This window comes from Schistocerca gregaria, unplaced genomic scaffold (assembly GCF_023897955.1).
Source record: "Schistocerca gregaria isolate iqSchGreg1 unplaced genomic scaffold, iqSchGreg1.2 ptg001830l, whole genome shotgun sequence".
Taxonomy (NCBI): Eukaryota; Metazoa; Arthropoda; class Insecta; order Orthoptera; family Acrididae; genus Schistocerca; species Schistocerca gregaria.
In genome coordinates, this window is record NW_026063079.1 from 16,341 (window position 1) to 37,286 (window position 20,946).

Consider the following 20,946-nt stretch of genomic DNA (forward strand, 5'->3'; position numbering starts at 1 on the left):
AGCACTGCCTCTCGTCTGCACTTGGTGGGCCTGGCCCAATGCATTGCCTTTCGTCTGCACTTGGTGGGCCTGGAACAACGCACTGCCTCACGACTGCACCTTGATGGGCTTTAGTGACAGCACTGCCCCACGACTGTACCTGATGTGCCCGTTCGAACGCACTGCCCCACGACTGTATTTGATGGGCCCGGCCGAACGCACTGCCACACGACTGCACTTGATGCGCCCGGCCGAACGCACTGCCCCATGACTGCACCTGATGGGCCCGGCCGAACACACTGCCTCTCGTCTTCACTTGATGGGAACGGAAGAACGCACAACCTCTCGAATGCAATTGATGGGCCTGGCCGAACGCACTACCTCTCGTCTGCACTTGATGGGCCTGGCCAAACGCACTGCCTCTCCTCTGCACTTGATGGTCCTGGCCGAACGCACTGCATCTCGTATGCACTTGATAGGGCTGGCCGAACGCGCTGCCTCTCGTCAGCACTTGATAGGGCTGACCGAACGCGCTGCCTCTCATCTGCACCTGATGGGCCTTGCTGAATGCGCTGCGTCTCGTCTGCACTTGATGGGATTGGCCGAACGCACTGCCTCTCGTCTGCACTCGATGGGCCTGGCCGAACGCACTGCCTCTCGTCTGCACTCGATGGTCCTGGCCGAACGCACTGCCTCTCGTCTGCACTCGATGGTCCTGGCCGAACGCACTGCCTCTCGTCTCCACTCGATGGGCCTGGTCGAACGCACTGCCTCTCGTCTGCAGTCGATGTGCCTGGTCGAACGCACTGCCTCTAGTCTGCACTTGGTGGGCCTGTCCAAACGCACTGCCTCTCGTCTGCACTTGGTGGGCCTGTCCAAACGCACTGCCTCTCGTCTGCACTTGGTGGCCCTGTCCAAATGCACTGCCTCTCGTCTGCACTTGGTGGGCCTGGCCGAACGCACTGCCTCCCGACTGCACTTGGTTTGCATGGCCGAACGCACTTCCTCACGTCTGCACTTGGTGGAGCTGGCCGAACGCACTGCCTCTCGTCTGCACTTGGTGGGCTTGGCCGAACGCACTGCCTCTCGTCTGCGCTTGGTGCGACTGGGTGAACGCACTGCCTCTCGTCTGCACTTGGTGGGGATGGCCGAACGCACTGCCTCTCGTCTGCACCTGATGGGCCTGGCCGAACGCAATGCCTTTCGTCTGCACTTGATGTGCCTGGATGAACGCGCTGCCTCTCGTATGCACTTGATAGGGCTGGCCGAACGCGCTGCCTCTCGTCTGCACTTGATAATGCTGGCCGAACGCGCTGCCTCTCGTCTGCACTTGATAGGGCTGGCCGAACGAGCTGCCTCTCGTCTGCACTTGATAGGGCTGGCCGAACGGGGTGCCTCTCGTCTGCACTTGATAGGGCTGGCCGAACGGGCTGCCTCTCGTCTGCACTTGATAGTTCTGTCCGAACGCGCTGCCTCTAGTCTGCACTTGAGGGGCCTAACCGAACGCGCTGACTCTCGTCTGCACCTGATGGGCTTGGCCAAACACACTGCCTCACGACTGCACCTGATGGGCTTTGCCGACAGCACTGCCTCACGACTATACCTGATGTGCCCGACTGAACGCACTGTCCCAAGACTGCACTTGATGTGCCTGGCCGAACGCACTGCCTCTTGTCTGCACTCGATGGGCCTGGCCAGAACGCACTGCCTCTCGTCAAGTGCACTGGCTTCGAGTGCACTTGATCCGACTTGCTGACAGCACTGCCTCACGTCTGAAACTTATGTGCCTTGCTGACAGCACTGCTTCACGTCTGAGCCTGATGTGCCTTGCCGACAGCACCGCCTCACGTCTGAACTTGATGTGCATTGCCGACAGCACTGCCTCGCGTCTGAACCTGAGGTGCCTTGCCGACATCACTGCCTCACGTCTGAACCTGATGTGCCTTGCCGACTGCACTGCCTCACGTTTACACCTGATGGGCCTGGCCGAAAGCACTGCCTCTCCTCTGCACCTGATGGGCCTTTCCAAATTCACTGCCTCTCGTCTGCACCTGATGGGCCTGGCCGAACGCACTGCCTCTCGTCTGCACCTGATGGGCCTGGCGGAACGCACTGCCTCTCGTCTGCACCTGATGGACCTGGCCGAACGCACTGCCTCTTTCACTTGGTTGGCTTGGCCGTATGCACTGCCTCTTTCACTTGGTTGGCATGGCCGAACGCGCTGCCTCTCGTCTTCACTTGATGGGAACGGCAGAACGCACTGCCTCTCGTCTGCACCTGATGGGCCTGGCCGAACGCAATGCCTTTCGTTTGCACTTGATGTGCCTGGATGAACGCGCTGCCTCTCGTATGCACTTGATAGGGCTGGCCGAACGCGCTGCCTCTCGTCTGCACTTGATAATGCTGGCCGAACGCACTGCCTCTCGTCTGCACTTGAGGGGCCTGACCGAACGCACTGCCTCACGTCTGGACCTGATGGGCCTGGCCGAACGCACTGCCTCGCGTCTGGACCTGATGGGCCTGGCCGAACGCACTGCCTCTCGTCTGAACCTGATGGGCCTGGCCGAACGCACTGCCTCTCGTCTGCACTTGGTGGACCTGGCCGAACGCACTGTTTCAGTCTGCAGTTGGTAAGCCTGGCCAATCAGACTGCATCTCGTCTGCACTTGCTGGGCCTGGCCGAACGCACTGCTTCTCGTCTGCACTTGGTGGGCCTGGCCGAACGCATTGAAACTCGTCTGCACTTGAACGCACTGCCTCACGACTGCAACTTGATGGGCTTTTAGTGACAGCACTGCCCCACGACTGTACAAGATGTGCCCGGCCGATCGCACTGACCCACGTCTGAACTTGATGGGCCCGGCCGAACGCACTGCACCATGACTGCACTTGATGGTCCCGGCCGAACGCACCACCCCACAACTGCACTTGATGGGCCCGGCCGAACGCACTGCCCCATGACTGCACCTGATGGGCCTGGCCGAACGCACTGCCTCTCGTATGCACTTGATAGGCCTGACCGAACGCGCTGCCTCTCGTCTGCACTTGAGGGGCCTGACCGAACGCGCTGCCTCTCGTCTGCACTTGAGGGGCCTGACCGAACGCGCTGCCTCTCTTCTGCACATGGTGGGCCTGTCCAAACGCACTGCCTCTCGTCTGCACTTGGTGGGCCTGGCCGAACTCACTGCCTCCCGACTGCACTTGGTGGGCATTGCCGAACGCACTTCCTCACGTCTGCACTTGGTGGAGCTGGCCGAACGCACTGCCTCTCGTCTGCACTTGGTGGGCCTGGCCGAACGCACTGCCTCTCATCTGCGCTTGTTGCGACTGGGTGAACGCACTGCCTCTCGTCTGCACTTGGTGGGGACGGCCGAACGCACTGCCTCTCGTCTGCACTTGGTGGGCCCTGCCGAACGCACTGCCTCTCGTCTGCACTTGGTGGGACCGGCCGAACGCACTGCCTTTCGTCTGCACTTGGTGGTCCCGGCCAAACGCACTGCCACTCGTCTGCACTTGGTGGGCCTGGCCGAACGCACTGTCTCTCGTCTGCACTTGGTGGGCCTGGCCGATCGCACTGCCTCTCGTCTGCAATTGTTGGGCCTGGGTGAACGCACTGCTTCATGTCTGCACTAGATGGGCCTGGCCGAACGCACTGGCTTTGAGTGCACTTGATCCGACATGCTGACAGCACTGCCTCACGTCTGAACCTTATGTGCCTTGCCGACAGCACTGCCTCACGTCTGAACCTGTTGTGCCTTGACGACAGCACCGCCTTACGTCTGAACTTGATGTGCATTGCCGACAGCACTGCCTTGCGTCTGAACCTGAGGTGCCTTGCCGACAGCACTGCCTCACGTCTGAACCTGATGTGCCTTGCCGACTGCACTGCCTCACGTTTACACCTGATGGGCCTGGCCGAAAGCACTGCCTCTCGTCTGCACCTGATGGGACTTTCCAAGTGCACTGCCTCTCGTCTGCACCTGATGGGCCTGGCCGAACGCACTGCCTCTCGTCTGCACCTGATGGGCCTGGCCGATCGCACTGCCTCTCATCTCTACTTGATGTGCCTGGATGAACGCGCTGCCTCTCGTATGAACTTGATAGGGCTGGCCGAACGCGCCGCCTCTCGTCTGCACTTGATACTGCTGGCCGAACGCACTGCCTCTCGTCTGCACTTGAGGGGCCTGACCGAACGCGCTGCCTCTCGTCTGGACCTGATGGGCCTGGCCGAACGCAATGCCTCTCGTCTGAACCTGATGGGCCTGGCCGAACGCACTGCCTATCATCTGCACCTGATGGGCCTGGCCAAACGCACTGCCTCTCGTCTGCACTTGGTGGGCCTGGCCGAACGCACTGCCTATCGTCTGCACCTGATGGGCCTGGCCGAACGCACTGCCTCTCGTCTGCACTCAGTGGGCCTGGCCGAACGCACTGCCACTCGTCTGCACTTGGTGGGCCTGGCCGAACGCACTGCCTCACGACTGCACCTTGATGGGCTTTAGTGACAGCACTGCCCCACGACTGTACAAGATGTGCCCGTCCGATCGCACTGACCCACGACTGCACTTGATGGGCCCGGCCGAACGCACTGCACCATGACTGCACTTGATGGTCCCGGCCGAACGCACTGACCCACGACTGCACTTGATGGACCCGGCCGAACGCACCACCCCACGACTGCACTTGATGGGCCCGGCCGAACGCACTGCCCCACAACTGCACCTGATGGGCCCGGCCGAACACACTGCCTCTCATCTTCACTTGATGGGAACGGAAGAACGCACTATCACTCGTCTGCACTTGATGGGCCTGGCCGAACTCACTGCTTCTCGTCTACACTTGATGGGCCTGGCCGAATGCGCTGCCTCTCGTCTGCACTTGATAGGGCTGGCCGAACGCGCTGCCTCTCGTCTGCACTTGATAGGGCTGGCCGAACGCGCTGCCTCTCGTCTGCACTTGATAGGGCTGGCCGAACGCTCTGCCTCTCGTCTGCACTTGATAGGGCTGGCCGAACGAGCTGCCTCTAGTCTGCACTTGAGGGGCCTAACCGAACGCGCTCACTCTCGTCTGCACCTGATGGGCCTAACCGAACGCGCTCACTCTCGTCTGCACCTGATGGGCCTTGCTGAATGCGCTGCGTCTCGTCTGCACCTGATGGGCTTGGCCAAACACACTAACTCACGAATGCACCTGATGGGCTTTGCCGACAGCACTGCCTCACGACAATACCTGATGTGCCCGACCGAACGCACTGCCCAACACTGCACTTGATGTGCCTGGCCGAACGCACTGCCTCTCGTCTGCACTCGATGGGCCTGGCCGAACGCACTGCCTCTCGTCTGCACTCGATGGGATTGGCCGAACGCACTGCCTCTCGTCTGCCCTCGATGGGCCTGGTCGAATGCACTGCCTCTATTCTGCACTCGATGGGCCTGGTCGAACGTACTGCCTCTCGTCAGCACTTGATGGGCCTGTCCAAACGCACTGCCTCTCGTCTGCACTTGGTGGGACTGGCCGAACGCACTGCCTCCCGACTGCACTTGGTGGGCCTGGCCGAGCGCACTGCCTCCCGACTGCACTTGGTGGGCATGGCCAAACGCACTGCCTCACGTCTGCACTTGGTGGGCCTGGACGAACGCACTGACTCTCGTCTGCACTTGGTGGGCCTGGCCGAACGCACTGCTTCTCGTCTGCACTTGGTGTGCCTGGCCGAACGCACTGCATCTCGTCTGCACTTGGTGGACCTGGTCGAAAGCACTGCCTCTCGTCAGCACTTGATGGGCCTGTCCAAACGCACTGCCTCTCGTCTGCACTTGGTGGGCCTGGCCGAACGCACTGCCTCCCGACTGCACTTGGTGGGCCTGGCCGAACGCACTGCCTCTCGACTGCACTTGGTGGGCATGGCCAAACGCACTGCCTCACGTCTGCACTTGGTGGGCCTGGACGAACGCACTGACTCTCGTCTGCACTTGGTGGGCCTGGCCGAACGCACTGCTTCTCATCTGCACTTGGTGTGCCTGGCCGAACGCACTGCTTCTCGTCTGCACTTGGTGGGCCTGGCCGAACGCACTGCCTCACATCTGCACTTGCTGGGAATGGACGAACGCACTGCCTCCCGTCTGCACTTGGTGGGAATGGACGAACGCACTGCCTCCCGTCTGCACTTGGTGGGCCTGGCCTAATGCACTGCCTCTCGTCTGCACTTATTGGGCCCGGCCGAACGCACTGCCTCTCGTCTGCACTTGGTGTGCCCGGCCGAACGCACTGTCTCTCGTCTGCACTTGGTAGGCCTGGCCGATCGCACTGCCTCTCGTCTGCACTTGGTGGGCCTTGGTGAATGCACTGCCTCTCGTCTTCACTTGATGGGCCTTTGTGAACGCACTGCCTCTCGTCAGCACTTGATGGGCCTGTCCAAACGCACTGCCTCTCGTCTGCACTTGGTGGGCATGGCCGAACGCACTGCCTTTCGTCTGCACTTTGTGGGCCCGGCCGAACGCACTGCATCTCGGCCGCACATGATGGGCCCAGCCGAACACACTGCATCTCGGCCGCTCCTGATGGGCCCGGCCGAACGCACCGCCTTCCGGCCGCACTTTATGTGCATGGCCGACAGCACAGCCTAACGGGCTGGCTGACATCGTTGCCCTACAACCGCACCTGATGGGCTAAGTGGACAGTAATGTGTTATGACTGCACCAGATGTGCTTGGTGGACCCCACTGCATTACAACTGAACCTGTCCCCCTGCAGATTCGGTGGTAAGTATAGACCCACAGTATTTCTGCCTGTCGTAAGATTCGAATAAAAGGAGTCTCACCTGTTTTAGCTTTTAATGTGATGGTTCCCATTGTGGTTTGACCTCCATTTTTCCAAATTCAGCAGAACTTCATGTCTTTTGGGGAAGGACACCTCACGTGGTGCACCTTGAGTCCTCTGTGCCCCAAGACCTTGGCACACTTTATTGTCTTGGTGTCGTCGCTGCACGCTCCATCCTTCATTTTGGACATACACACCTGTTGGATTGTACGTAACGCCCTTAGTGTGTCACCATCTGCACCCACAATCATTATGGACTACCCATGGCATCCAAAATCTAGCACGGTAACCAGCCTGTTTTGGTGTGTTCGTCATGTACCCTCTAAGTTGTAGCCCCCTAACATCATACTGACGATGCCTTAGCTGACACCTCCCCACGTAACCCAAAGGGTAGATGCTCGTCTCCCTTGGGCATCAGTACTCCCTACTCCCGGCAACGGCCATCCTGCCAGGTGGCCTTTGCTGTGGCTGGATGACGCAAATGGAGAGAGCCCCTGGTCGCAGTGGGTGGCATCAGTGCGGATGCCCCTCAATGAAGAGGGTGAAGTTTCAGTCCGCTGGGCGAATGACCGCCAACATCTCTAAACGTTGTAAGACAGAATTTAATGCTGTGACATATAACCCCAAATCGTTAGATTCCCTATCCACGCCATGGGAGATATACAGGGCTGCGGACAGACATTAGCCAGATTCACCGCAATACCTTGTGTCCAGCAGAACCAATGGGGGTTCGTTTTTGGGGACTAAGCCTCTCACCCCGTGTGGGTTCGGGGGTAAGTATAGGCCCGCGGTATTCCTGCCTGTCGTAAGAGGCGACTGAAAGGAGTCTCAAAAGTTTCGGGCCTATTTGATGGTCTGCTCTCGGGTTTGACCTCCAATTTTCAAAATTTCCGTTGTTAGTGCGTGCCATTTGGGAAGGACGCCTTACGTGGAGTTTTTCTATTGGTCCATCGTGCAACACAATCTTGCATGCTATCTATTGTTGTGTGGTGGGATTTACACCCAGTGTCTTCTGGGTTGCCTCCTTCTCGTCTTGTGCGCAATCCCCTTCTTAGCGCCCATGACAACTGTGGACCATTTCAACACCTAAAATCCAGCACGGTAGTTAGTCCGTTGTGGTGGGGTCGTCATGTACCCTCTTGGTGGTAGCCCCCTGAGCACGCAGGGATCGCACTGCAGATGCCAGAGCCATTTCCTCTCCATGCATGCCAAGGAGTATGTGCCCATTTTGTCAGGGGCACGGGGACTCCAGTCAATGGGATATCGGCCAGGTACCCGTTGCTTTGGCTGGGTGGCGTCCTTGGGGAGAGCCCTTGTTCGGAGTAGGTGGCGTCTGGGCGGATGTGGCGTAATGAAGCGCAATAAATCACACTAAGCAGGTGGTCGCACGGTCACCAGCGTCTCTAAGCGATACAGAGTTGACTTTGATGCTGCACAATACGACCCTCAGTCGTTCCCCTCATTGGCTACGCCGTGGGAGGGACGCAGATCTAGTGCCAAGCCGGAGCCTTACGTACCACAATACCTTGTGTGCAGCAGGACTGATGGAGACTCCTTTCTTATGACAAAGCCTCTGTTTTTTGTGGAACATGTGGAGGATAAGTTGGGGAAAGTGGTGGGGTTGTCTAAAATGAGGAATGGGTCCATCCTGCTCAAGACGTCCTCCTCAGCCCAGTCACGGGCGTTGCTCTTGTGTGATAAGCTGGGTTACGTCCCTGTTACCGTCAGTCCCCACAGTAGCTTAAATATGGTCCAAGGGATTATTTACCATCGTGACCTATTGTTACAATCCGACGACGAGCTGAGAGCAGACTCGGAATGACGTGGTGTGCATTTTGTCCGTCGTGTACATAGAGGACCCAAGACTAACAGGGTGGCTACCGGTGCCTTTATCTTGGCCTTCGAGGGTGCTGTATTGCCAGAGAAAGTCAAGGTAATGGTTTACCGTTGTGACGTCAAGCCAAACGTCCCTCCCGCGATGTGGTGCTTCCAGTGCTTGAAGTTTGGGCATATGTCCTCCCGTTGCCCATCCAGCGCCACATGTCGAGATTGACGCCCCTCTCGTCCAGATTCTCCATGTGTGCCTCCGCCTGTATGTGCCAACTGTGGGGAACACCACTCTCCATGCTCGGTGGACTGCCCTGTTCTTCATAAGGTGCGGAAAATAATGGAATTTAAGACCCTGGACCGGCTTACTTGGGGGGAGTCAAAACTGAAATTTGAAAGGTTGCATACTGTGCCTCTTCGAACTTCTCATGCTGCAGCCACATTATCGTCGCCCTCGCGGGCGGCTGTTGTCGCTTCTCCTGTGCTGCCTTCAGTGGGCACTTCTGGCCGTGCATCTCTGTGTGCGCCCCCCCCCCCCCCCCCCAGTGTCTGTGGGCAAGCCTTCCTCTGTTGCCCCCTTAGCAGTTGGGGCAAACCATCTTCTGTCACTGCCCCTGCACATACTTCAGGAGTGACATCTGCTCAAAAACCGGGGGGCTCGATCCCTCCCCCGACTTCTCCGAAGGCGTTGCCTCTGCTGGTTCCTCTCTCGCGGAAGGGGTCCTTCGGGGCTCTCCCTTCCTTCGCTTCTTCTCCTACCCAGCCGGATGTCAGCCAGTGGCTGAAGGTTTCGGCACCTGCTGGTCGTAGGGCTTCTGTGTCGTCGTCAGCCTCCGCCGCTCCTTCAGAGAAGCTCTCCCATCCTTCTAACCCAAAGGACAGATACGAGAAGAAGGAACGGAATGTGTACAAGAAGAAGGACGTTCTGGTGGTTTCAATACTGCCTGCTGTACATAGTTCTGGCTCTGGGGATGAGGTGGAGATCCTCGCCTGTGCCGCAGATCTCGCCCTCACAGAACCGTCTGGGGCCTTTCCTATGGACGCAGCTGACGCTCCCCCAGTGGCAGCCGTTGGCTCTGAGGCGCCGTCTGCCTCTTAGTCGCCTTCACGCCCTCCCAGTCCCTTCCTGCTTCCATTCTCCAGTGGAATTGCGGCGGTAATTTCCGCCACCTGCCTGAGCTCCGGATGCTTCTAAGTGTTTCCCCTGTTCTCTGCATTGCCGTGCAGGAAACTTGGTTTCCAGCAATGCGGACCCCCGCCCTTCGCAGTGTCGGGGATACTATAAAACTGCGTGGCCTGTCTTAGAGGCAGTCGCTGTCAGGGTAGAGATGTCGCCAGCTATTACCGTTTGCTCTGTTTTCATTCCTCTGGATGGGGAGCTCCCACAACATGGCTCAACTCCCAGCCACCATTGCTGCTTCTGGGCGATTTCAATGCCCACAAGCCTCCATGGGGTGGGACTGTCTCCGATGACCGCGGTCGTACCGTGGAGAATGTGTTGGCTCAGCTCGACCTTAGCCTCTTGAACACTGGTGCTCCCAGGCATTTCAGTATGGCCCGTGGCTCATTCTCGGCCATCGATCTCTCTCTTTGCAGCCCCAGACTTATCCCATCCCTCCACTGGGGAGTGCATCCTGACCTGTGTGGTAGTGACCATTTTCCCATCTATTTGTCACTGCCCCAGTGTCATTCTTCTGGGTGCATGCCCCACTGGGCTCTCAACAGGGCTGACTGGCTGGCTTTCACTTCCACTGCCACCATTTCTTCTCCCCCACATGGTGACATTGACGAGGTGGTCCGTGTCTTGACCACTTCAATCATTTCTGTGGCTGAGGCTGCCATCCCCCGCTCTTCTGGACTCCTTCTGAGGATGGCTGTCCCGCGATGGTCGCCGGAGATTGCTGACGCTAATCGCGACCGTAGGCAGGCTCTCCAGCGTCATAAGCGGCACCCGTCTCTGGAGGCCCTCATCGCATTTAAGAGGCTACGTGCCTTGGCCCGTCGTCTTATTGCCCGGTGTAAGCAGGAGTGCTGGGAGAGGTATCTCTCATCCTTGGGCTCCTGTGTTTCCCCCTCGCTCGTGTGGTCCTGCATCCGGCCGATTTATGGCTACCAGACCCCTCTGGGTGTCAATGGAATCTCCCTGGACGGCGCTGTCTGCACGAACGCTGCCGCCATTGCTGACCACCTTGCCGCACACTTTGCTACCAGCTCTGCGACTGCAACTTACCTCCTTGCCTTTCGCTCATAAAGGAGCGAGCCAAGCGAACGCCATTATCCTTCTGCGCCCATCGTTCTGAAAAATAAAATGCTCCTTTCAGCGAGAGGGAATTCCTCGCTGCCCTCAACGATTGCCCTGATACAGCACCAGGACCAGATTGCATCTACGCGCAGATGCTGAAGCATCTCTCCAGGGACTGCCAGAGACACATCCTCACCATCTTTAACCGCATTTGGAGCGAGGGCGTGTTTCCATCGCAATGGCGAGAGGGTGTTATTGTCCCCATCTTGAAGCCCGGTGCGGACCCTCTGGCGGTGGACAGCTTTTGTCCCATTACCCTCACCAACCTTTTGTGCAAATTTCTCGAACGTATGGTGGGGCAGCGTTTCTGTTGGGTCATTGAGTCATGCGGTCTCCTCACTCCATCCCAGGATGTCTTCCGTCGGGGCCGTTCTGCTGCAGACAATTTGGTGCAGCTGCAATCTGCTATCCGTATGGCCTTTGCCCGCCGTCAGCATCTCACTGCTGTATTTTTTTATCAGCGGAAGGCATATGACACCACATGGAGGCATCACATCCTTGATACATTGCATGAGTGGGGTCTTCGTGGTCAGCTCCCAGCTTTTCTTCAAAACTTTTTATTGCGCCACTCTTTCCGGGTGCGAGTCAGTGCCGCCTCTAGTTCATCTTATATACAGGAAAATGGGTTCCATGGGTCCCGCAGGGCTCGGTGTTGAGTGTCTCCGTATTTCTAGTGTCTATTAATGGTCTGGCTGCAGCCGTGGGGTCGTCAGTGTCTCCTACTTTGTATGCCAATTACTTCTGCATCTCATTTAGTACAACGACTACAGGAGTCGCCGAACGCGGGCTCCAAGTAGCCGTTCGCAAGGCAGCATCATGGGCTCTGACTCATGGTTTTCAGTTCTCAGCAAACAAGACTAGAGTTATGCACTACTGCAGTCGTCGGTCGGTCCACCCTCCTCCTGAACTTTACCTCGATGGCCACCTGTTTGAAGTGGTGGACACTAGCCGCTTCTTAGGACTCGTCTTTGATGCCTCGCTCACACGGGTTCCTCATATTAATCAGCTGAAGCAAAAGTGCTGGCGGCACCTCAACGCCCTCCGCTGCCTGAGCCACGTAACTTGGGGTGCAGATTGCTGCACACTATTGCGATTGTACAGACCCTTTGAGCAGTCCAGGCTTGATTATGGGAGCCTGATCCATGGGTCTGCATCATCCTCAGTGTTGACGTTGTTTGACCCCATACACCACTGTGGGGTTCGGCTTGCAACTGGCGCTTTCCGTATGAGCCCAGTGGATAGTCTACTGGTGGAGGCTGGGGTTCCCCCGCTGCGTATTTGCCGCCACCAAATGCTCGCCGACTATGCTGTCCACGTGAATTGCTCGCCGGGCCATCCCAATCATTGCCTGCTTTTCACTACCATGGTCCTTCCTCTGCCCGAATGGCGACCTAGGTCTGGGCTTTCCATTGCTGTTAGCGTCCAGTCCATGCTCTCAGAACTGGGGTCATTCTCTCTTCTGCCTCCCTTCCGGGTCCATGCACCCACGCCTCCCTGGTGTATGCCCCTGCCGTCCGTCCGCCTGGACTTGGCAGGAGGACCCAAGGACTCGGTCCCGCCTGTGGCCCTCCGTCGCCATTTTCTTGCGCTCCTCGCCTCATTTTCAGGCCGAGAGACTGTCTACTCTGATGGTTCCCTGGTTGATGGTCGTACTGCCTACGCTTTTGCTCACGCTGCCCATGTTGAACAGCGCTCCTTGCCAGCTGGCTGCAGTATTTTTACTGCAGAGCTGGTTTCCATTGGCGCGCTCTTGAGCATATGCGTTCATGCTCAGGTACGTCCATTGTCATCTGCAGTGACACTCTGAGCAGCCTCCAGACTATCGACTGCTGCTATACCTCTTCTCCTCTGGTATCCTTTATTCAGGAGTCTGTTTTTGCTATTACCCACTCTGGTCGCTCGGTGGTCTTTGTTTGGACGCCAGGTCACGTTGGCACCCCGGGCAATGAATGTGTCGACAGGCTGGCTAAAAGGGGGATCGACGCCCCTGCTTTTGAGATCGGCCTCCCAGCTCCTGATCTGCAGCTGTTGTTGCGCCGTAAGGTGGTCGGGATGTGGCATGATGAGTGGCGTAGCCTGACGTCGCCGAATAAATTGCATTCTTTTAAGGAGACGACCGATGTGTGGCGGTCCTCCCTGTGGGCTTTTCGCAGGGACTCTGTCGTCCTGTGTCGGCTCCGCATTGGACATACCTACCTGATGCACGGCTATCTTTTGCGTGAGGAGCATCCCCCCCCCCCCGTGTCGGTGTGGGTCCTGGCTGACGGTCGCCCACATCTTCTTGGAGTGTCCCCGATTTCGTACCCTCCAGCAGTCTTTTAATCTCCCAGGCACTTTGCCTTTGGTTTTATGCGACGATGCCTCCATGGCTGACGATGTTTTAAATTTTATCCATGGTAGTCCTTTCTATGGTTCCATTTAGGGAGGTTTTGCACCTTTCCATTTCTGTGTCTCTTGTCCTCGAGTCACTCATCGTTGCTTGCAGACTTTAGTGTAGGGTCGGATGGTTGACTCTCTCCCTTTGTTTTGTTCTCGTGGTCAGTCAACCAGTCTCCAGCCCTCTTCTTTTCTTCTGTTTCTTACTGTGTGGTGTTCATCTGTCCTCTTTGTGTCTGTAGTGTTCTTTGCGGCATTTGTGATCTTTCAGTTATGGGGGGGGGGGGGGGGTCTCCTATCCTTTGGGGTTTTACCTGCTCTGCACGTTTTCGTCTCGCCTGTTTTTGGAATGGGGGACTGATGACCTTAGCTGTTTAGTCCCCCTTAAACATCCCAACAACAACCACCACCACCACCAAATCTAGGCCTCTCTTCTTTGTTCACCACCTTGAAGATAAGTTTGGGGAACTGGCATCTTTTTCCAATAAGAGGAACGGGACTATTCTGATACAAGACGTTTAATCTGCACAGTCAGAGGCGTTACTTGCCTGTGAGAAGCTCGGTGACATCCCCATTAACGTCACTCCCCATAAGTCCTTAAGTTTGGCCTAGGGGATTACCTTTCATAGACATCTTCTGCTACATTCTGATGATGAGCTGCGGGAGAATTTGGCACGACGAGGTGTGCACTTTGCCCGTAGTGTCTTTAGGGGGCCCAAGGATAATAGGGTGCCTTCACCCTGGCCTTTTAGGGTGACTGCTTGCCTGAGAAGGTCAAGGTCATGATTTACCGGTGCGATGTCAAGCCCTATGTCCCGCCCCCTATGCGATCCTTCTAGTGCTGGAAGTTAGGACATATGTCCTCCAGATGCACTGCCTGCCACACGTGTCGTGATTGTTTACGATCTTCACATCTTAATGCTCCATGTGCTCCGCCTCCCACCTGCATTAACTGTGAGAACCATCATACTCACTACTCGCCAGACTGTGCAGCCTACCAAAGAGAGCCGAAGATACAAGAAATTAAGACCCTGGAACATTTAACTTACCAAGAGGCAAGGAAGAAGCTAGAACGGCTCAACCCCACATCTCTGTTGAGAAGTTATGCTGCTGCAACTCTACCGCCACCAGTTACTGCAAGACTCCCTTCTCAGTTGGCCCACAGAACAGTAAAGTTACACCTGCCCCACTGCTGGTAGGGGCAACACTCTCTTCCACTGCTCCCAAAACACCCGATTTGCGAGCAGCGGACCCCGAACAACTATGGACATCCATCCACACCTCTCAGCCAGAGAGGCACCAGCCCCTCTGGCTGCTCGACTGGAGAGGCACCAGCATCCTCTGGCTGCTCGGCTGGAGAGGCAACAGCCTCCTCTGGCTGCTCAGCTGGAGAGGCAACAGCCTCCTCTGGCTGCTCGGCTGGAGAGGCAACAGCCTCCTCTGGCTGCTCGGCTGGAGAGGCAACAGCCTCCTCTGGCTGCTCGGCTGGAGAGGCACCAGCCTCCTCTGGCTGCTCGGCTGGAGAGGCACCAGCCTCCTCTGGCTGCTCGCCTGGAGAGGCACCAGCCTCCTCTGGCTGCTCGGCTGGAGAGGCACCAGCCTCCTCTGGCTGCTCGGCTGGAGAGGCACCAGCCTCCTCTGGCTGCTCGGCTGGAGAGGCACCAGCCTCCTCTGGCTGCTCGGCTGGAGAGGCACCAGCCTCCTCTGGCTGCTCGGCTGGAGAGGCACCAACCTCCTCTGGCTGCTCGGCTGGAGAGGCACCAGCCTCCTCTGGCTGCTCGGCTGGAGAGGCACCAGCCTCCTCTGGCTGCTCGGCTGGAGAGGCACCAGCCTCCTCTGGCTGCTCGGCTGGAGAGGCACCAGCCTCCTCTGGCTGCTCGGCTGGAGAGGCACCAGCCTGCTCTGTCTGTCCGGCTGGAGAGGCAACAGCCTGCTCAGGCCTCACTCGTTCGGAAGTGGTCCCTTGGGTGAGTCCCTTCCAAGGATTTTACCAGTGTCTCGCAAGACGCTACCCAGTGGCTGAGGAAGCCACCAGCAGCTGGTCGAAGGGCTTCACGCTCTTCCTCTGTTCCTGACAATGCATCAGGAAAGTCCTCCCAGCATCGAATCCTCCTGCCAAAGACAAGAGAGAGAACAGGAATCTCTCTAAGAAGCCTAAGGACCCAGTGGTTCCCGCTCCACTGCTTCCTGCCACCTCAGCCTCTGAGAATAAGGTCGAGCTCTTTGCGTCCCGTGATGATCTCTACCTCGCCGTCTCAGAAACGGTGGCAGTTGCGACGTCAGTCACTTAGTCGGAGGCAACATGTGACTCTGTGAAGTAATTTGCGTTTTCTGTGCCTTCATGCCCCTACAGCACACGCTTTGTACAATCCTCCAGTGGAATTGTGGCGGTTACTTTACCCATCTCCCTGAGCTACGGCAGCTTCTAAGCATGACACCTGCGTTCTGCATTACCCTCAAGGAAACCTGGTTCCCAGCAATCCTCGTGGATAAAGGGGTTATTACTGCAATCATAGCACTTACAGTTGTGTGTCAGGTGGAGCCTGCGTGTACGTCCTTACCTGTGTATATAGGAAGCTGTGGCCGTCCACGTAAGGACGCCCCAGGACATAACCGTCTACAGTGTCTATCTCCCTTCAGATGGTACAGTCTCCCTGACCGAATTGGCTGCACTTGTCGACCAACTCCCCACGCCTTTTCTTCTCCTGGGGGATTTTAATGCCCACAATCGCCTTTGGGGTGGAACAAAGGTTACTGGCCGAGGCAGAGAGGTTGAGAATCTCATCTCCCAACTCGATCTCTGCATCTTAAATACTGGCGCCGCCACACATTTCAGTGTGGCGCATGGGATGTTCTTGGCCATAGACCTGTCTTTGTGCAGCCCAGGGCTTGTACCATCGGTCCTCTGGAGAGTCCATGACGACTTGTGTGGTAGTGACCATTTTCCCATCTCCCTTCCACTACCCCAGCATCGCTCCCATGAACGCCTGCCTAGATGGGTATTTAGCAAGGCAAACTGGGACACGTTCTCCTCTACTGCCGCTGTTGAATCTCTCCCCCAGGGTACCATCGATGTGGCGCTTGGGGCACTGACTGCAGCGATTGCGATTGGTTCCACTGTGGAACGTGTCATTCCTCGCTCGTTAGGGTGCCCCCGGCGAAAGTCAGTGCCTTCGTGGCCTCCGGGGGTCGCTGCAGCCATTACAGAACGTCGGCAGGCTCTTCAGCGAAATAAGTGGTACCCGTCTTTGGAGAACCTCATTTTATTCAAACTTCTCCGTGCTCAGGCCTGGCGGCTGATCAAAAGGCCTCCCAGGTGTGGATGAAGATCCGATGCATCTTTGGATTGCAGCACTCTACAGGTGTCCCAGGGCTTACAATCAACGGGCGCTATCCACTGATGCCAATGCAATCGCCGAGCATTTTGCACAGCACTATTTTTGGGCCTCTGCATCGGGGCATTACCCACCTACATTTCACGCGCTAAAACGCCGCACGATAGAAAAACTGCTTTCTTTTGCTTCTCGCCGCCCTGAGGCGTATAACGCCCCATTTACTTTGTGGGAACTCCACAGCGCCCTGGCACAGTGCCACAATACAGCCTATGGGCCAGGTGGCATCCACAATCAGATGCTCAAACACCTATCCCCAGACTGTCAGCGATGTGTTCTTGCCATCTTCAACCACATATGGGGCGACGGTGTCTTTCCGTCGTAGTAGCGAGAAAGTACCATCATTCCGGTGCTGAAGCTTGGTAAGTGACCGCTTGATGTGAATGGCTATCGGCCCATCAGCTTGACAAATACTCTGCACAAGCTACTGGAATGTATGGTGAGTCAACAGCTGTGTTGGCTGCTCGAGTCTTGGGGTCTTCTGGCTCCATGCCAGAGCGGCTTCCGTCAGGGCCGTTCCACCGCCGATACTTTAGTCTCCCTTGAGTCTGCAATCCGCACTGTTTTTTCCAGGCGCCAACACCTCGTCTCCGTCTTTTTCGACCTCTCCAGAGCATATGACACGATGTGGCGGCACCATATTCTATCCATGTTGCACGGGTGGGGTCTCCGGGGCACCCTCCCCATTTTTATTCAGAACTTTTTATCTGTTTGGAGATTCCGCGTTTTAAATGGCACATCCCATAGTTCACTTAATATCCAGGATAATGGCGTTCCACAGGACTCTGTATTGAGCGTGTCCCTTTTACTTGTGGCCATTAATGGCCTTGCAGCAGCAGCAGCAGCAGCAGCAGGGTCGTCAGTCTCAACCACGTTATATGCTGACGATATCTGCACCTTTTTCAGCTCCTCCACTGTTAGTGTTGCAGAACGTACGTTGCAGGGAGCCAAACGCAAGGCGCAGGAGTAGGCCCTAGCCCATGGGTTTTAATTTTCTCCTACAAAGACTTGTGTTATGCACTTTTGTCGGCGTCGAACTGTCCATCCCCACCCAGAGCTTTATCTTCAGGATGCCATGCTCAGGGTTCTTGACTCTTACAATTTTCTGGGATTGCTGTTTGATGCCCGGCTTACATGGCTCCCACATATTTGTCAGCTCAAGCGTCAGTGCTGGCAGCATCTGAATGCCCTCCGCTGCCTCAGCAATGCAACTTGGGGTGCAGATCGTTACACGCTGCTGCAGCTCTACAAAGCCCTTGTGTTGTCCCGACTGGATTATGGGAGTGTGGAGTTTAGCTCAGTGTCTCCCTCAGCGTTGCAACTGCTGGACCACATTCACCACTGTGGGGTTCGGCAGGCTACAGGAGCATTCCGCACGAGTCCTCCTTGCTGAGGCTGGGGTTCCTCCGCTCCACATAGGGCGTCAACAACTGCTAACCAACCATGCTGCCCACATCCATTGTTCACCCCATCACTCTAACTACCGTCTCCTTTTCGATAATGTGACAGTCAATATCCCACACCGGCGGCTGCGATCAGGCCATATCATTGGAACCCCTGTTACTTATCAGGTCCACCCACATACACCACCTTGGTGTATTCATTGGCTGCAGCTTCAGTTGGAACTTTCCCGATGGACAAAAAATTCAGTTCCTCCTGCAGTCTTGCCCTGCCAATTTCTTGCTCTCCTCGACGCATGCCATAACTCGGAGGTTATTTATAAAGATGGCTCGATGTTTGATAACCGTGTGGGGTATGCTTATGCTCATGAAGAGACTGCCCGCCGGGCCTGGCTGACCGCACTGCATCAGGACACGGCCCGACGGGCCTCGCCGACCGCACTGCGTCAGGACACGGCCCAACGGGCCTCGCCGACCGCACTGCGTCAGGACACGGCCCGACGGGCCTCGCCGACCGCACTGCGTCAGGACACGGCCCGACGGGCCTCGCCGACCACACAGCCTCCCACCTCATGGGATCTGACTGTCTGAACGTTTTGCCATACGGCATTACCTGATGGACCTTGCATACCACACTGCTGCACCTCCTCATGAGTGCACCTGTTGGGCCTGGCTGACTATTCTGCTTCCTGACAGCAACTGTTGGGCCTGGCTGACTATTCTGCTTCCTGACAGCAACTGTTGGGCCTGGCTGACCGCCATGTCTCCCAATCGTACTTGATTGGCCAGGCTGACTGGTCTGGATTGTGACAACATTTGATGAGCCTGGCTGACCACAATGCCTCTCGATTGGACTGGCTGACTGCTCTGTCTCTCTGCCTCACCTGATGGGCATGGCTGATCTCTGTTACTTGCGACCACTCCTGATGGTCCTGTAGGAGTGATCTGCCTCGGCGCACCTCCGGTTTTCCCTCGTTCACAGCAGCACATAAAGACAACACCTGATGGGCCTTTCACACCGCTCTGCTGCTACACCTCAAGACCACAAATGATGGGTCTGACCGATTGCACTGCAGCACTGACTCACTGCCCCACCTGATGGGTCTGGCCAAGCACACTGTGTCACCAGCTTACGACCACTCTTGATGGGTCTCCTGACTGCACTGCCATTCCACGTAACCACCCTATTTAATGGGCTGTGCTGACCACCCTGCCTCACGCCCACCCCCCCTCCCCCTCCCTGGTGGGCTTGGCCAAATGCACGTCCTCGCAACCCCACCTGATGGTCTTTGCCGAACACTTTTCCTAGCGGCCACATCTCCTTTGCCTGGCCAACCGTTATGCCTAGTTCCCCCACTGGACTTGCCTGGCCCACTACTCTGCCACAGTACTGCACAGGGTTTGCCTTGCCAACCACTCAGTCGCACAACCCTACCTGATGGGCCTGGCCAACCACTGTGCCTCATGTCGCAATTCATGTGCCTGCAGACCACACTGCCGTACTGCCCCACAACCATACAAGTTCAGCGATGCTGACTGCTCTGCCTCGTGTCCACACCTGATATGCCATGCCAACTCTTCACCTCATGACCCCACATGATTGGCCCAGCCGTCCACACTGCCAGACCACATGACGGGCCCAACTGATGGGCCTAGATGAGTGCAGAGCTGCACCGCCTCATGACATCAACTTATATACTTGTTTGATTGCAGTGCCGCACTGCCGCATGATGCCAATTGATGGGGCCTGCTGGTCGCACTGCGTCACAACCCTTCCAGATGTGCCTCACCGAACACACTGCCTCTTGTCCCTACCTGATTTGCCTGACAGACCGTGCCACCTCACGACCCCACCTAATGGGCCTGGATGACTGCACCTCGTCATGACCGCACCTGATGGACCTGGCCAATTGTGCATCATCATGTCCATACCTGATGGGCCTCACCAAATGCCCCCCTCACAACCTCAATTTATGGGCTTGGCAGAGCCCACTGCTTCACAACCACACTGCTCCACATTCTCACTTAATGGGCCATGTTGGCTTCACCGCCTTAGCCTCCACCAGATGGGCCATGCTGACTGCATTTACACCACATGATGCGCTGTGCCGAGTGCACCATCTCACTGTGCTCCCCCACATGGGCCTAGCCTGACCACATGACCACACTGCCTCACGACCCCACATGATGGGGCTGGTCGACTGCATCATCTCCCAACCACACCTGATGGGCCTGGCTGATCACACTGCCTCATGACCACACCTGAAGGGACTGGCGGACTCCACTGCCTCACAACCACACCTGAAGGGCACTGCCTTTGACCCCACCCCATTGTCTGGGCTGACCACACTGCCACAACCGCACTGGAAGGCCTTTTGACTGCACAGCCTCACGACCCACCCTGAATGTCCTGGCTGCCTGCACTACGTCTCCACTGAATCTCTTGTGTCTAGCCGAGTACACTGCCTCACAACCACACCTGATGGTTCTGGCCAACTGCACTGCCTTGGGAGCGCAGTACCTCATGAGCACTGTGCCTTGTGAACACAGGTCCTTGCGAGTGAAATGCCTTGCACCCAGCCAATTGCACGTGTTAGTGGCGGCTGCAGTCCTCATACATCAGCCCACGAAGTACTATATTCCCGATGGTCTTTGTTGTTGTTTGTCAGGCAGTGGTGTCCCTTTTCCATCACCAATGGTGCTCGCTTCATGGGAACACTGTTCAGTTTATGAAGCCTTTCCCAGCATCATGGATGGTGTTTTCTCACCATCTCACCAGTGGGGGTGAGATTATTGTAATTCAGCAGCATATCGTTAATGCCTTTTTAGCCATCGTTGTTTGCGGGCTGTAACTG

The 20,946-nt window shown here is 56.8% G+C and overlaps 3 protein-coding genes across 3 annotated transcripts; all 3 read right to left on the reverse strand.

The window, feature by feature from the left end:
- Nucleotides 1–3,160: 3,160 nt before the first annotated feature.
- On the reverse strand, nt 3,161–3,775 carry LOC126334491 (uncharacterized). The gene has a single exon (XM_049996843.1). The coding sequence runs from the start codon at nt 3,773–3,775 to the stop codon at nt 3,161–3,163; it is 615 nt and encodes a 204-aa protein (XP_049852800.1).
- Nucleotides 3,776–5,391: 1,616 nt separating this feature from the next.
- On the reverse strand, nt 5,392–6,522 carry LOC126334492 (translation initiation factor IF-2-like). Its single transcript, XM_049996844.1, has one exon. It carries the CDS (start codon nt 6,520–6,522, stop codon nt 5,392–5,394), a length of 1,131 nt encoding a protein of 376 aa, XP_049852801.1.
- Nucleotides 6,523–14,560: 8,038 nt separating this feature from the next.
- On the reverse strand, nt 14,561–15,213 carry LOC126334493 (skin secretory protein xP2-like; the record flags this gene model as incomplete). Its single annotated transcript, XM_049996846.1, has 1 exon — nt 14,561–15,213. A coding segment is annotated over one exon (653 nt), but the record flags the coding sequence as incomplete, so codon positions are not given.
- Nucleotides 15,214–20,946: the final 5,733 nt, after the last annotated feature.